The sequence below is a fragment of the Acanthochromis polyacanthus genome, chromosome 19 (genome assembly GCF_021347895.1).
Source record: "Acanthochromis polyacanthus isolate Apoly-LR-REF ecotype Palm Island chromosome 19, KAUST_Apoly_ChrSc, whole genome shotgun sequence".
Classification (NCBI taxonomy): domain Eukaryota; kingdom Metazoa; phylum Chordata; class Actinopteri; family Pomacentridae; genus Acanthochromis; species Acanthochromis polyacanthus.
This window is the reverse complement of record NC_067131.1, coordinates 21,805,304-21,820,540: the sequence shown is the minus strand read 5'-3', so window position 1 is coordinate 21,820,540 and position 15,237 is coordinate 21,805,304. Positions and strand designations below refer to the sequence as shown.

Sequence of the window (15,237 nt, the reverse complement as noted above, 5' to 3'; positions counted from 1 at the left end):
GTGTGCATGTGTGCATGTGTGCGTGCGTGTGTGTGTGTTTTGTACCAGAAGAGATGGCAGTAAGATACTGTGGGGAAAAGCGTAAGCCAGCAGAGGCAGTGTAATGCTGGGAAAACTTGAGTCTTACATTAATGTGCATGTTATTTTACCACATATCTAAACATTGTTGCAGATCACACACATCTCATCATGGCAGCCATATTCCTTATGGCAGTATCCTCTTTCAGCAGGATAATGCACCCTGCCACGCTGCAAACATTGTTCAGACATGATTTTATGGACATGACAGAGTTGAAGGTGTCAGCTTGACCTCCAACTTCCCCACAGCACAGTGTGATCGGCCATGTGCAGGACGATAAACAAGTTTGCTCCATGGGGATTTCACCTCGCCCCGTCCAGGACTTAAAGAACCTTCTGCTAACATCTTAATATGGGAAGTCATAGGACTCAATCGGAGGTCTGTGGAGTTCAGGCCATGAGGGATCAGAGCTGTTTTGATGGTACTGCGGTGACCTTCACAATATTATTAAAACCACTATTAGGTGGCTTTAATGTTGATCATTGTGTACCTATCTTCTGACAAAAAAATGCATCTAGTCTTTTAGGATTTCACAGTAGAATTACATAATTATATGAACTGATAAAGACATACATTTACTAACATTTACCTCATTCTTCTATGCTGCTGTAACTTTTGCCTCTTGTCAGTGACAGAAAATCATTGGTTGTACCAAACAATCTGCACAGTATTCGCAGCTATGACTCACACAGCTGCAGTGAGTAAAGTTATTTTTTCCACTGGAAATAGAGATCTATCACTACACAACGTTTTTAGCTCACACTTTAGGTGTAAAATGCTCCAAAATCTTGAATTTGTTATTTGTTCAACTAGGCTCAGATTTGATAACTTCAATGCAGAGGGTTAGCCTTGAAAGCTTGTCTTGTATGAGAATCTCTAGGTTTTCCACGGATGTATCCATGTTTTTCCTTGAATTTGTCACTTCTCTGTATAATTAGAAGTAGCCTAAGAAAAGTGAAGTTTTACAGGACCTTTGCTGTCACACATCACAACATTCTGGGTTTCCCTCCCCCCACAGTAACAAGCAAATTCATTGTTGTGAACAATAGATATCTAGTGTATTGACCAGCAGATATCTGATTTCCAAAAACAGTGCAGCTTCAGTCAAGTTATGCTTGTTAAATCTTATTAATGTTCTCATATCAGTCTGTCTGAACTACAAGGCTCCCATTCCCTAAATTCTTTCTGGCACACTGACCTCTCCCTTTCCCTTTCTTCTGGTGAAAATTCAAATGAAGCTGACGGTAAATTTTGTGTCAACGGATGACTGATAATGTGCACAGTACATGTGGCCCAGCTACAGCGACTCCGACTGTCGCCAAATTTTATGTCTGAGTGTGAATACACACGTGGACAAAATTGTTGGTACCCCTCAGTTAAAGAAGGAAAAACCCACAATTCTCACTGAAATCACTTGAAACTCACAAAAGTAACAATAAATAAAAATTTATTGAAAATTAAATAATCAAAATCAGCCATCACTTTTGAATTGTTGATTAACATAATTATTTAAAAAAACAAACTAATGAAATAGGGCTGGACAAAAATGATGGTACCCATAACTTAATATTTTGTTGCACAACCTTTTGAGGCAATCACTGCAATTAAACGATGTCTGTATTTGTCAATGAGCGTTCTGCAGCTGTCAACAGGTATTTCGGCCCACTCCTCATGAGCAAACAGCTCCAGTTGTCTCAGGTTTGATGGGTGTCTTCTCCAAATGGCATGTTTCAGCTCCTTCCACATATGTTCAATGGGATTCAGATCTGGGCTCATAGAAGGCCACTTTAGAATAGTCCAACGCTTTTCTCTCAGCCATTCTTGGGTGTTTTGGCTGTGTGTTTTGGATCGTTGTCCTGTTGGAAGACCCATGACCTGCGACTGAGACCAAGCTTTCTGACACTAGGCAGCACATTTCTCTCCAGAATGCCTTGATAGTCTTCAGATTTCATCGTACCTTGCACACTTTCAAGACACCCTGTGCCAGATGCAGCAAAGCAGCCCCAAAACATTACTGAGCCTCCTCCATGTTTCACCGTAGGGACAGTGTTCTTTTCTTCGTATGCTTGGTTTTTGAGTCTATGAACATAGAGTTGATGTGCCTTACCGAAAAGCTCCAGTTTGGTCTCATCTGTCCAAAGGACATTCTCCCAGAAGCTTTGTGGCTTGTCAACATGCATTTTTGCAAATTCCAGTCTCGCTTTTTTATGAGTTTTTTTCAGCAGTGGTGTCCTCCTTGGTCGTCTCCCATGAAGTCCACTTTGGCTCAAACAACGACGAATGGTGCGATCTGACACTGATGTACCTTGGCCTTGGAGTTCACCTTTAATTTCTTTGGAGGTTGCTCTGGGCTCTTTGGATACAATTCCAACGATCCGTCTCTTCAATTTGTCATCAATTTTCCTCTTGCGGCCACGTCCAGGGAGGTTGACTACTGTCCCGTGGGTCTTGAACTTCTGAATAATATGAGCCACTGTTGTCACAGGAACTTCAAGCTGTTTAGAGATGGTCTTATAGCCTTTACCTTTAAGATGTTTGTCTATCATTTTTTTTCGGATGTCCTGGGACAATTCTCTCCTTCGCTTTCTGTTGTCCATGTTCAGTGTGGCACACACCTTTTCACCAAACAGCAGGGTGACTACTTGTCTCCCTTTAAATAGGCAGACTGACTGATTATGAGTTTGGAAACACCTGTGATGTCAATTAAATGACACACCTGAGTTAATCATGTCACTGGTCAAATAGTTTTCAATCTTTTATAGAGGTACCATCATTTTTGTCCAGGCCTGTTTCATTAGTTTGTTTTTTTAAATAATTATGTTAATCAACAATTCAAAAGTAATGGCTGTTTTTGATTATTTAATTTTCAATAAATTTTTATTTATTGTTACTTTTGTGAGTTTCAAGTGATTTCAGTGAGAATTGTGGGTTTTTCCTTCTTTAACTGAGGGGTACCAACAATTTTGTCCACGTGTGTATGTCTGTCCTGAGGCGGCAGTCCAGATGCCAGGTTGTTATGATGACTGAGCAGGTCCCTTCGTGTGTGTGTGTGTGTGTGTGTGTCGGACCATGCAACAGTAAGAGGAATGGAGGAAGTAAATCTCCCCGTGCTTGGCTGCACACAGCGCATTCCCAGTCACCATCATCACTCTTCCTCAGGTATGACAGCGGTTCTCAAAAGTGTGTGTTTAGTGTGTCCATTGTGTTGCTCTGCCTCACTGACAGAGGTTGGCCTGTGAGTTGTGTGCATACTGGCACTGTTATAATGGTTCCTGAAGCTGTGTGTGTTTCTGAGTTACTGTCAGCACAGGTACACCCTGTTCTTTGTAAGTGTCTGAGCTCAGCTGATTTGGCGGAGGGAGCTGTCAGTGTAGGGACATTTACCGAGTGGGAGTTGTGTGTGTGTGTGTTGATGTGTGTTTGTTTCAGGGTTGCCCAGTATGAGGGGATTAACCCTGTGGGAGTTTGACTGTGTTCTCATGTGTAGTCAACTGTGCTGTCTGCTACAGCTTCACACATGCAGGCTTGCACATTTTGGGATGCATAGAATACAAGACCACACAGTTCGAATTCACTTCATTACTATTGCAAACCTTGTGTATACATTCACTCATAATCCATCTCCCTCTAGCTCTCTTTCGCCATCATTCATTCCCACATACACACTTGCTGTGTCCAGTCACCAGGGGTCTGTGCAGATAGTGTTGTGACACAGAGAGACTACAGTGTGACCTTCAAGCTTAGTGTGTGTGGCTGGGTGTGGTCTGAGCCCATGGAGGGACCACATGAAGCTGACAAGTGAAATGAAGAGTCAAGACAGAGAGGGAAAGGTTTCGGCTTGGCAGGGAAATCCTCCTCCAGTCTCCATAGCAACGGTCACACCGTTATGACCACATTCCATTGCACTCCTCACCAGTCTTCCCTGTTTGTGTGTTTTAATGTCTAAAAATGTTTCTTGGCAACTCTCTCTGCCACTCTGTGTGAATCCATAGTTCCCCGTATTTCAGCAGTCCATTTATTTACTGTGTGCTCTAAGCTGTATCTATCAGGTGTAGTACCAGCACCGCTGAGAACAAGATCAGAGGAGATAGAACAGTATCACTTCATCATCCCCTAAAGAGGAATTTTATGTACCATGCATCCCATTTAGTAATGGAAGTGCATCAACACCGCAGAGAAAGATAGCATAGCCCATTGGTAGCTCCTTGGCTTTAGAAGTGCAGATGTCTACTGCCACAAATGAGCAGCTAAATGGCTGAGTAGAGCAAGCACTTGGGGCACATTGAGAGGGCCGTTGAATGAGAATATGAGGCTCGTTGAGACGGGATGGAGAGGATACAAACAGTTCTGCATGATGGCCTGGGTGAGTGCTGGCTGACAGGTCTACAGGGGACAGAGGAGGACTGTCGCCTCTAATGGACAACTTTATCTAATGACCAAGGAAAGAGTCAGGATGAAGGTAGAATGAGGGCTACCTGCAATGCCCTAATTTGTTAAAGCCACCTCTACATGAGCACATGGCTTTGTGTAAATTGGCTGGATGCAGTGAGCTACTATTAATGGGTCAACTAACAATAAAATCACTCTCTGGTCATTGATTGCAGCTCAGAAAATTCACCTCTATTAATTTTTATCTGTGAAAGTTAGCCCTTCCTGTCTGAAAATAGCTTAGATGGAACTCTACACTCTTCCTGCTTCCTCAGAAATGTGTGGATCAATGAAGTTCCTGCCTCTTTTATCTACAAGCAACTATTTTTCTTGCTGCAGCTCAAGCACACACTCACCTACAACTCTGCTAAAATACTATAAAGCCACTCTACGCTACACAATGGAAAGTTTTAATACAGGAGTAATTGAGATATACATGTTCAACCTGGAAACTAATTCTAAATATCAATGCTATTTCAGGAAGCTCCACCTTGCAAGTTGACAGGATCAGTTCCTTCAATTTGTTTCTTACTAAACACTGACTGTCTGAATATGTGTTTTTGAGACTGTCATCGCTACACTGCAGTTTCAAGGTGGAAATCCTCAATAATGGTGTTGGCTGGTTATTTTGCTCATGATGTGTTTTGTAGTATATAAAAAGAACACCATACAGACAGCTTGCTATATAGTAGACACCTGAGTATTATTTAAAGTTCAAATTTAACGCCACGCCCACACTGAAGTGCAACTGTATGTTCAGTTTTTGTCCTCAGCGTAGTGCAGTGGCTACTGGCAAATAAATACAGATGCGCTGATCGAGCTTAAAAAGCCTGTTATAATGTCCTGTATATTGGTAGTTTAATTAAAACACAAACAATTTATGCCCTGTTTTTGTGCAAAAGGCTAGCACACACCTCACCTATTTTGATAATTACTTATCTGCTCACACTGGATGTAGTTTGTTTTGTTGACTACAATGGAAGCAAAATGTTGCATTATCTGCTACACAAATGACCCATATGTGTTACACACTCATTTAATCTAAGTTTAAATTCAGTTTAGACAGTTTTATTAATTAAATTCCACATATACGTGGAAATAACTTTAGTTTTTTGGCAAATTGGTCTGAAATCAATATTACTGATTGAATTCTCTCTGTCACAAATACCAATAGATTAATCCGTTTCCTGAACTGTTCTATTAGCTGCAGTACCAACAAAGTGAAACAGATTTTGCAGCAAATTAGGACAAACATAAACATATTTATGCCTTATTTGCTTCAACAGAATCCTCATATGTTTCCATGGCAGCGTGATGGGTCCGTGTATGTCACCGTCATTCTATTTTCGTTTTGGGGTCAAAACACCAAAAACTGATAACGGCCGTTTCCCGTTTTTCGTTTTCAAAATAAAAATCTGAAAACAGAAACCAATCCGTTTTCCGATTTTCTTTTTTCAATAAAAACTAATATCAAAAAACAAATTAGAAGTTAAATTTCATTTTTTGATATCCGTTTTTTACCTACACTTTTGCAAGACAAACATCAGAAAACAGAATATTCACATATACACAGGGCTTTTCTGCATGCAAAGGTGGTGTGTGGAGCGAGGCCTTAATTCATCAAACTCATGTTCTGACGAGCGGCTGGAGCTTGAGGTGGCAAAGGCGATTGAAGAGGTAAATGGTCCATGTATTTTGATGATATTTATTGTTATAGTCCTGGATTCATGAGACACCACAGAAGAAGTGATCAGCGTCCGATTTGTTGATAATTATTAATTATTATTTCAATGGATGACAAACGTCAAGCAATCAAATCAGTCATCAAATTTATTTTTATAGCCCAATATCACAAGAGTTAGGGGCTCGACACACGGGAAGCGACAGTTGAGGGGGGAATGCGAAAGTCATCGCAACAGGAGATAAATTCAACACACGGTGCGCGATACTTGGCAGCGGCAGGCGACGGCGACACACGGCGCGCTGTGCAAAAGCACAGATCGCTTGTCTCCCTCACTTCTGATCGGCTGTGAAATTGGAGGGATTTTTTACGTTTTCAAAGATTTTCATGACAGAAAAGCATAAAAGTGATGAGCCAGAAGATATTGCTTGATTTAGCCGAAATTTTACTATTGACATTGGCTTATAAAAGTTTACCCTGGCGCCAACCAATTCCCATGCAGCAGCTTTTTTTATTTATATAATGATAGTCATTAAGGGAAGGATCATAAAGACTCGGGAAGTCAATCACAGCTAAAATGATTTGCTCCTCAATGTTGAAAAAGGGCTGAAAACAACTGTTGAAAACCGGAGCGGACCATTAATGTATGGGAGACGCCAGCGTGTCGTCATTTGTTATGGTCACGTGGTACAAGACCGCTGCTGGTTGGCAAGAACCGGCCACAATGAAGGATCGTCAACCCACCCAGTCTTCAAATTGTAGGGATCTGGCAAGGTTTTACTGTTTCCCTGATATCTCAGCTTACTCACGTATCTTTGTCGGGCCTCAGGTGATAAGGATTGAGCATAATCGGACAATTTCACGGAAGGATAGTTCGTTTTGTTATCATCAGCCATTGTTCCTCTGGTTCCTCTTGCCAACCAGCGCCGTAATCACGTGACTTTGTGACGTCACTGTTTGTAAACACTGGCATCTCCCATAGGAGCAGACTGCACTGTGTAACATGCTGTAAGCTCATTGGTAAGTGAGTGAAACCCTCGCCGATTGGTTGAAACTCCAGGCGACAGCAACAAAAGTTGAACATTTTTCAACTTTCTTGTATCGCGTCGCAAGCCAGCGGGTGCACGTCTACGTGAACGCGCGCGAAATTTCACATGCACGAATGTTGCCGTTGCGTTGTTGGGAGGGGGGAAAGCGATGTTCGTCTCGTCGCACAGCAGCCATAGAAATGAATGGAGCGCGACTGTTGTCGCCTCCCGTATGTCGAACCCCTTACCCCAAAGGAATAACAGTCAATATTCTGTTTTCTGATGTTTGTCTTGCAAAAGTGTAGTTAAAAAACGGATATCAAAAAATGAAATTTAACTTCTAATTTGTTTTTTAATATCCGTTTTTATTGAAAAAAAGAAAATCGGAAAATGGATTGATTTTCTGTTTTCTGATTTTTATTTTGAAAACGAAAAATGGGAAACGGCCGTTATCCGTTTTTGGTGTTTTGACCCCAAATCGAAAATAGAATGACGGCGACGTACACAGACCGTGATGCTTGCTGTTTGTCTGCTGTACTTGCAAGGTGTGATACAGTGGCATCAATAACGTACAGCTCAACAAGTCTGCAGATGTACCATACTCCTTACTATTAGAGAGTATGGTCAGAAAAATAAGCAGGTTGGCTCTGTAGCATCAGTTATCGTGGTGAGCTACCTTTGTGGCATTGAATACTCTGACTTTATGCTCAACATACCGGTACCTCACTAACCCATTAATCTTCCTTCGTAGTACAGCTGTCTGATGTCTTAATTATGCGGAGTTTCAGTACAGACGCTGTCAAAAAGCTTAAATTAAGCATGTATCATGCAGCATGTAGCTCTGTTGATCAGTCAAGCCCACAGTCATCAGTGTTTGTGCACCCTTGAATGTATTCGGATTGACCTTCAATCTATCATACACTGATAGACATGTCAGTCTCACAAAGCATCATCTGACATGAGATGCCTCACTGGACCTCTCTCCTCATGTGGTCTCCTCATCTCCTCCCCTGTGCTCCTTCTTTTGTTGTTTTTGTGTGTTAGTGCTTGATGTTGTCATTTCTCACTCAGTTGTGAAACAGAGGTGGTGCCAGGCCAAGAAGAAATGACACGTGCTTGACAGGAAACTGTCTTGGGGACAGACAGGGTAGCCCTCTTTAATTCTACTCTGCTGCCTGTCCAAGACCACACACACACACACACACACACACACACACACACACACACACACACACACACACACACACACACACACACACACACACACAGATACCAAGACAAGGGAGACTCCATGGAGACTCTTTCATTCTCTGGTCTGTAACCTTGAGCCATATTCACACACTTGTCAGTAGTATTGGGATATTTAATGTATTTGGTTGGCTATGACAGGACAACCACTCTGAATTCAAACATGCACTGACATTCCAAACCTCCCCCCCCCCCCCAGACTACCTCAAAACCGTCTACTGTGCAATACGGACTATTCTAATGTGCAATATCACACTGACCATGCACTTTTATTCTTTTTAACTGTTTTAACTTATCCTTTTTTGTGATTTTTATTACATGTATCTTGCACTGATGGAGATGCTCTAAATCTCATTGTACTTGTGTATAGTGACAATAAATGGCATTCTATTCTATTCTAACACTGGTGTCTAACTGGGAGTCACTTCTGCTGCAGGCCATGACAGCCACTGACCCATGACTCAATGTGTCAGTGATGAGAGAATTATTTTTGGGCTACTGTATGCATGTATGGTTGAATTATATGGCTGAATAAAAAGATAATATAAACTGATCATGATACAAACTAGGGTCTTCCCCATGCTGAGAGGATCCACTGGCACAAAAAATGAAATTACATTGAACATCTTTGTCTCTGACAATAACATTCATCTTTAATTAATGACTGGACTGCTGCCACGCAGAGGAAAAAAATCCCATAAAATTGACAATCTCAAACCATTTGCAGAGCGGTCCTCAGACTATCAACTGACAGGAATCTTACTTTTTTATGGACAAAGCAAACTTTTTTTTTTAAAGTGCGTTAATCTTCATCTGATTGCCGTGAATCCCAAATATATTTTATGACTGACTGCTCCTACTCACAGCAAAGTTAAAACCGCCCACTTAAAAGATATTTGTGTTGGATCCAAAGGGACCAACAGGATCCTAGTACTAACATAGTCCTCTTGTCTCTTGCCTTCAAGAGACTGAAGGCCCACAAACTTTATTGTGTTATCCTTAACATATTTATAAATGTGAAATCTTTATCATGTCAATTATGATTAACCACTAATCTAAAAACTTAAAATGTGCATTAGCTAGTTAATTATGTTGGATAATAAAAAAAAGTTGGTCAAATACAAAGAAAAATAGATTTCATTTCAGTTGATTGATTTCTTTTCCAATTTGGTGTAGGAGATCACTCTCAGTCTTTTTATAAATGTGGGGAGTGCCAACAGTTTCAGCTGTTGGGACTCGCATGCACTAACATGGATGTACGCCAAGACCGTCGAAAAACACAACACAAAGAAACTTGAGTTATACACACACATACCCCCTTTTGACCAATAAGATGCTAGTTTGGTGCTAGTGCTCAGTTGGTTCAAATCTTGTGCCTCCTAAGAAACTGTTTGCTTTTCCATTGGCAAGGAGCCAAGTTGGAGTCATGTCATCGCGTTAGCATAAAACATCGGTACGTCATTTCATGTGTAGCCATTCAGCAATGTTGTCACACCCTAAAAATGCAAATGCCTTATTTTGCAAGCCTACATTGCGATCCAGAAACAAATAATCAAACTGTTAGTGGATACCTGTCTTCATCGTAGTCACAAGCAACAGCGACTATGTTTGAGAAGACAGGTAATTATTGAAGATGTTGATTCTTAACAGTGATGTGTTGGGTTAGTTTAGCTACTTAGCCTCGATTACATTTGCATCCATTACATAACGGTTAAACAAATGCAGGAACAGAGGAAGTAAGACTTCATATTCTTCTCAGGATACCATTGCAGACTAGATAGTTGCTGCTGTTACATTGATGGTGCATTTCTATTCAAAATCTTGCATAATTTACCTTTAACTATCTTCACATATGCTGGTTTTTGTTTGTTTATTTCTGACAGGTCTTGATGATTGCTGACGGAACTGCCGACAGTTTCCTGTGCCAGCGTTTGCCCGTCCTCTCCTCCATGTCCCAGCTGGGTGGTGTCGCCACAGCCTACGTCTGCCAGGACTTCACATGTTCTCTGCCTGTCACTGACCCCCAAGAACTACGTCGACTGCTACTGCATGGCACCACGGACATGCCGACAGAATGACAACTGCAGAACTGAATGACTATTTAACCAGAAGGACATAATCTTCAAAAGCTACACTCTTTAGATCTGCAGTCCCAGCCAAGCTTCATTTTTTCCTGTATTTGGATAGTAAGTCTGGTTTTATTATAAATGAATGCCAATGCTTTTAAAGCAGATATGCCACATTGGTAGGGGGTTGATACCTTCCACCAGTCATTCCAGACCTATAAAGAAAGGCTATTCTTTGTTAGCAACACCAGCTAAGTATTACCTCACATATCAGATCAAGTTACATTTTAGCAGACTCAGATCAGTGAAGCCATGTTGAAATTCAGGTGTACAAATGTCCTTATAAGGACATACGCACAGCAGCACTGGCAGCCTACTGAAATGATGCAGCACTCTTACTTGACTATTAACCCAGACGTAAACTTCAGGCTCTTAATAGACCATAACCTCAGACCACTTGGATGAAGTGGACCGGTAATATTTTGCAGGTGAACCAAACTGCCCTGTCGTCCTCTCCTGGCTCTGTGTTCCAGCTCCTGTATTCATGTCAAATGGATCTGACAGGTGAGGCCAGCATGTCTTGTGCATGTTTGTGTTTGAGTGTATGAAAAAGGTTAGTTACAGATTTGTATGTAACCACGGTAGTAACTCTTAAATGTATTTGATTTCATCTGTAGTAACATTGCAGTAAACAAGCTGCTCTCTCATAAGACTCAGTTTACCACCAGCTTGCGCTTGTTTGTCTTTGTTATCTTGGATAAAAGGTTTCTTCTCCGCTGCAATATGCACTTACATCTTCTGAATTTCAACTTGAGGTTTAGACATCAAGAATATGCAGCATGTATACGCACAACCCGGAATAATAAACATATTTCTTTTACAAGCAGTGGCCATTTCATTTTAAAATGCACGCTTTTCTTTTGTGATAAAGTAGGATCGTTTCAAAAAAAAGATGGCCAATTTAAAATTCAGGTTTCTTTTTATTTTAGCTTCAAGAGAGGCTAGAATAAGATTTGCTGTGTATTTGGGTACCATTTTTCTGATATGTTCTTTATTTCTGTGTGAAAGTCAGTCCAGGTTGGGAAAACTTCATCAGGAAGGGAGTGAATATGTCCCAACAGTTTGCCTTTCTCTTCTTCTGTGCTATAAATACTCATCATACGCTATTGTGTATTCTTCTCCTCGTCTCTTCCCCCTGTAGGCTTGATGAAGGTAATGTAAACACTGTGGAACTGTGTGTTGTTGCGAGAACAGGCACATGGGAGAGAGTGTATGAATGTGTGAAAGGGAGAGACAGATGGACTGTTGATGTTGAGGCAAGGGAATTTGTCCTGGAGGGTGCTGCTTTGGGCTGTGGGAGCAAAGCAAGAAAGAAAACGGGAGGAAGGAGAGATGCGGTAAATGCGAGGCTTCCACCACGACACCATGCCTGATTCGCATGACTCACCTCGCATGTACAGGTGAAATGAGTAGCCATGTCATCGACCAACGTACTGCGAGAACACCTACACCATCTGCACTTGTTTACCTTTGATTCTGCCTCTTTTCACGTTTGTCAGCCAATTCTGCCCCTCCTTCCAGATCTGGGGAGGGCCTTGTCGCCTCAAGAACCACGGAAGTCGATTTGGCAGGCGACTGCTTCTTCGGAAGAACAAGGAATTGCCAGAAGAGAAAAACAGGGCGAGGAGGAGGAATATGAGGCGTGGGGATAGACAGGGACAGGAGAGGGAGAGCCATCACTTTGTTCCATTTTAGCTCTGGAGTGTCCCAACCTCACTTTTCTTTACCTGTCAGATTGGGTACAGTCATGCTTTTTGTCACTTTAGAACTCCTTTTTATGTATTTCCAGCAAATACATGAAGTCTTATCTCCCCTTCCCTCCCCGGTGTCTCACCCTATCATCTTCTACCAGGTTGGGACCCCTCTATCTTTGGCTGCACATGTCTCTCCCCCTCAATACCTCTGCTGTGCACTATCCCTCTAAGCATGTTGGAACTACTGTCTTCTCATTTATTCAACCCTTTCTCCTCACACACATCATTTGTTATCCCTCCTCTCCCCCTTCTCAAATTCCACACTCCTCTCATTAATGTTCTCCACTAATTGTTTTGATGAGCTGCACAAGCTAAATTTTAATTAGCCCTGAGATTAGTGGTTGACCCCAGCTAACCTGTCAGCCCCTGACAGGTAACAGCTAATTGTGAAGCTGTAATCTACATACCACAGATCTAAAGATATTAATCAGAACTTCATCTGTATAGCCCACTTTATAACGAAAGTAGTGCTTACAAGACTCCTGAACAAAAGGCATGAGACAGTAATGAAACTATGCTGTGCAAAGTGAAACCAGAAAAATAATAAAAACTATATAAAATCATCCAGGCCAGTTTAAGTCAGTTTTAATAAATGTTATTGGCTGATTTGTACATTAAAATGCTCAAGTAGTGGTAGTTTTTTGAATGGGTTTTCATGCCATACTTTATGCATGAAGCACTAGAAAAGCTATTCCTGCAAACTTAAGTGTGTGACTTTATACATATTAAAGTTAAACGGTCAGAAATATATCTGGAAGCCAGTGCATTTATTGCTTAATAGGAGATTAACACCATTGTGAGCTGGCTTCTGCAAGCAAATGAAGGGAAACGAAAACTAGGGTAATGTGCTCTCTCCCCACATTTTGTGCAAGAAGCCTTGCAGCTGCATTTTGGATTGAGTTAAAGATGATTTAGTACTTTTTAAAAAATAAGCACCGGGTAAAGAGAGGTCTAATAATCAAGATGAGGATAAATGGAAGTGAGAATAACTTTGTCAAGTCCTGCTGCAGGCAGATGATGATGTTTTTACTGATCCTGTCCTCGCTGATGACAAAACTAAGAGCCTGCAGCCATGCCAGTAGCTATATGACGCAGTTCTGAGGCACAGCAACACTCTGAGCTACATGCAACCACCAGTGTGCCAATATTTAGCAGGTGTAATGTTTAACATGGCATGTTCATCCTCTCTAATTTGTTAGGATTACAAAATTACAAGCACAGTAATACTAATGGAAATGTCATTAGCATTGCCATAGACTAAATATTATTAAACAAAGCAGGACTGAGACAGAGGGAGCTGCTTTTGTATGGAACTGCAATGATTAAACGAGTATTTTTCAATGATATAATTACTCATCAACTATTGTTCTTTAATTCCATCTTCTTAAATGTGAATATTTTCATGTTTCTTTACATATGTCTGACATTAAACCGGAAAGATTTGTGTTGTGGACAAAACATTTAAGATGTTCTCTTGAAAACTTGACTTTTTTTGTGATTTTCTGACATAAACCTACCACACCTAACTGATTGAGAAAATAATCAGCATATAATTGACAATTTTAATGAGCATTTTATATCTTCAGGCTCTTTGTTTGACTCCGTGTAAGCTGTCTCTGTGAAACCCTACACATACCTCCCAGTCTACATTGGTGAGCCTTTTTATTTTTTACCTTTCTCCATTCAGGAAGTTCATAAAACCCTTAAAGCTTCAGAGCATAGAAAACCTCTTGACCTTTTGAAAATGACACCGGATTTTGTAGCAGAGTCTATTACAATCCTTTTTAACCTTGTTGTGAAAAGAAGAGCTTTTGCTCTCCCTTTATTAAAAGGAGGCAATTTTAACTAATTATAGACCAATTTCTAATCTATAAGTGCTGACCAAAGTTCTTGAAGCTCTTGTGAGTGAGCAAGTAAAGACATTCTTATATTCCAATGCTGTTTTATCAAAATATCAATCAGGCTTCAGAAAAAAACAGCACCATCACAGCTGCAGTGAAGATAGTAAATGGCATTAGTGTAGCACTTGACAAAAAACAGCATTGTGCATCACTTTTTATGGATTTGTAGAGGTTGATAATCTAAATGGAATTTCTCCTAGTTAAATAAAGGTTAAAAATATTAATTTTAATATAAGGTTTGGTGGAAGCCATACTTCTGTGCCAAGTTGATGGAAATAACATTGCATAAAAAGTACCACGTGTGTCAAAACTACGGCTGGTTTTGAATTGCTTCTTGTTTGTAAGTACATTCTGTAAATTGCAAGTTCCAAATGTTTGAACAAGTTGATGTCTAGACTGCATATGTGTCTTACAGATAAATAATGAAGCGACAGAAAATCTATACTGGTTTATTCGTGGGTTTGTGTATATGTGTGTATGTAATCTCCTATTTATCAGAATGTGTGTATAGTTCATGATTTCCTGTGTGTGCATCAATCTCTGCTATGGATGAAAGCAGGTTTTTGTGAAGCCAGGCTATCTAAGATTGTCTGTTATTGTCCCCGCTATCAGATAAGACTACTGTGTTTCAGTCTGTGTGATAATGAGGCCACAAGGGGCTGAGAACAGTGACGCACTAACTTGGAGAGAGGCAGAGGCGGTTCTGGGAGTGTGCGAGGTGAAGATATGGATGCTTTTATTCTGCTCTTCTGTCACCGAACTTAAAAACCAGACACCTCTTAAGTTTTTCTCTGCAGTCTGAGGTGATCTTTCACATTTCACTGTACCATTTAAGCAGCTTCATGTTGAAAAACTTTAAAAAAAAAAAAAAAAAAAGTTCCTGTTTAATTAAAAACTTTTCTGTTTGTTCTTGTTAAAAGAAATGGTATACCTGCAAGGTACCCAAAGTGCTTTACATGATACGTCACATTCACCCATTCACACTCTGATGG

At 40.7% G+C, this 15,237-nt stretch overlaps 1 protein-coding gene across 6 annotated transcripts in view; it reads left to right on the top strand.

The window, feature by feature from the left end:
* Positions 1 to 14,687, top strand: part of spata20 (spermatogenesis associated 20) — a 101,094-nt gene extending 86,407 nt beyond the window's left edge. For 2 of the 6 annotated variants that reach the window (XM_051939221.1, XM_051939222.1), the window contains one exon: positions 10,348 to 14,687. In XM_051939221.1, the coding sequence (XP_051795181.1) occupies positions 10,348 to 10,542 (195 nt within the window). In that variant the 3' untranslated portion in view covers positions 10,543 to 14,687. The remainder of the gene's footprint in view (positions 1 to 10,347) is intronic. The other 4 variants (XR_007937893.1, XR_007937892.1, XR_007937891.1 and 1 more) reach the window with 4 other exon arrangements.
* Positions 14,688 to 15,237: the final 550 nt, after the last annotated feature.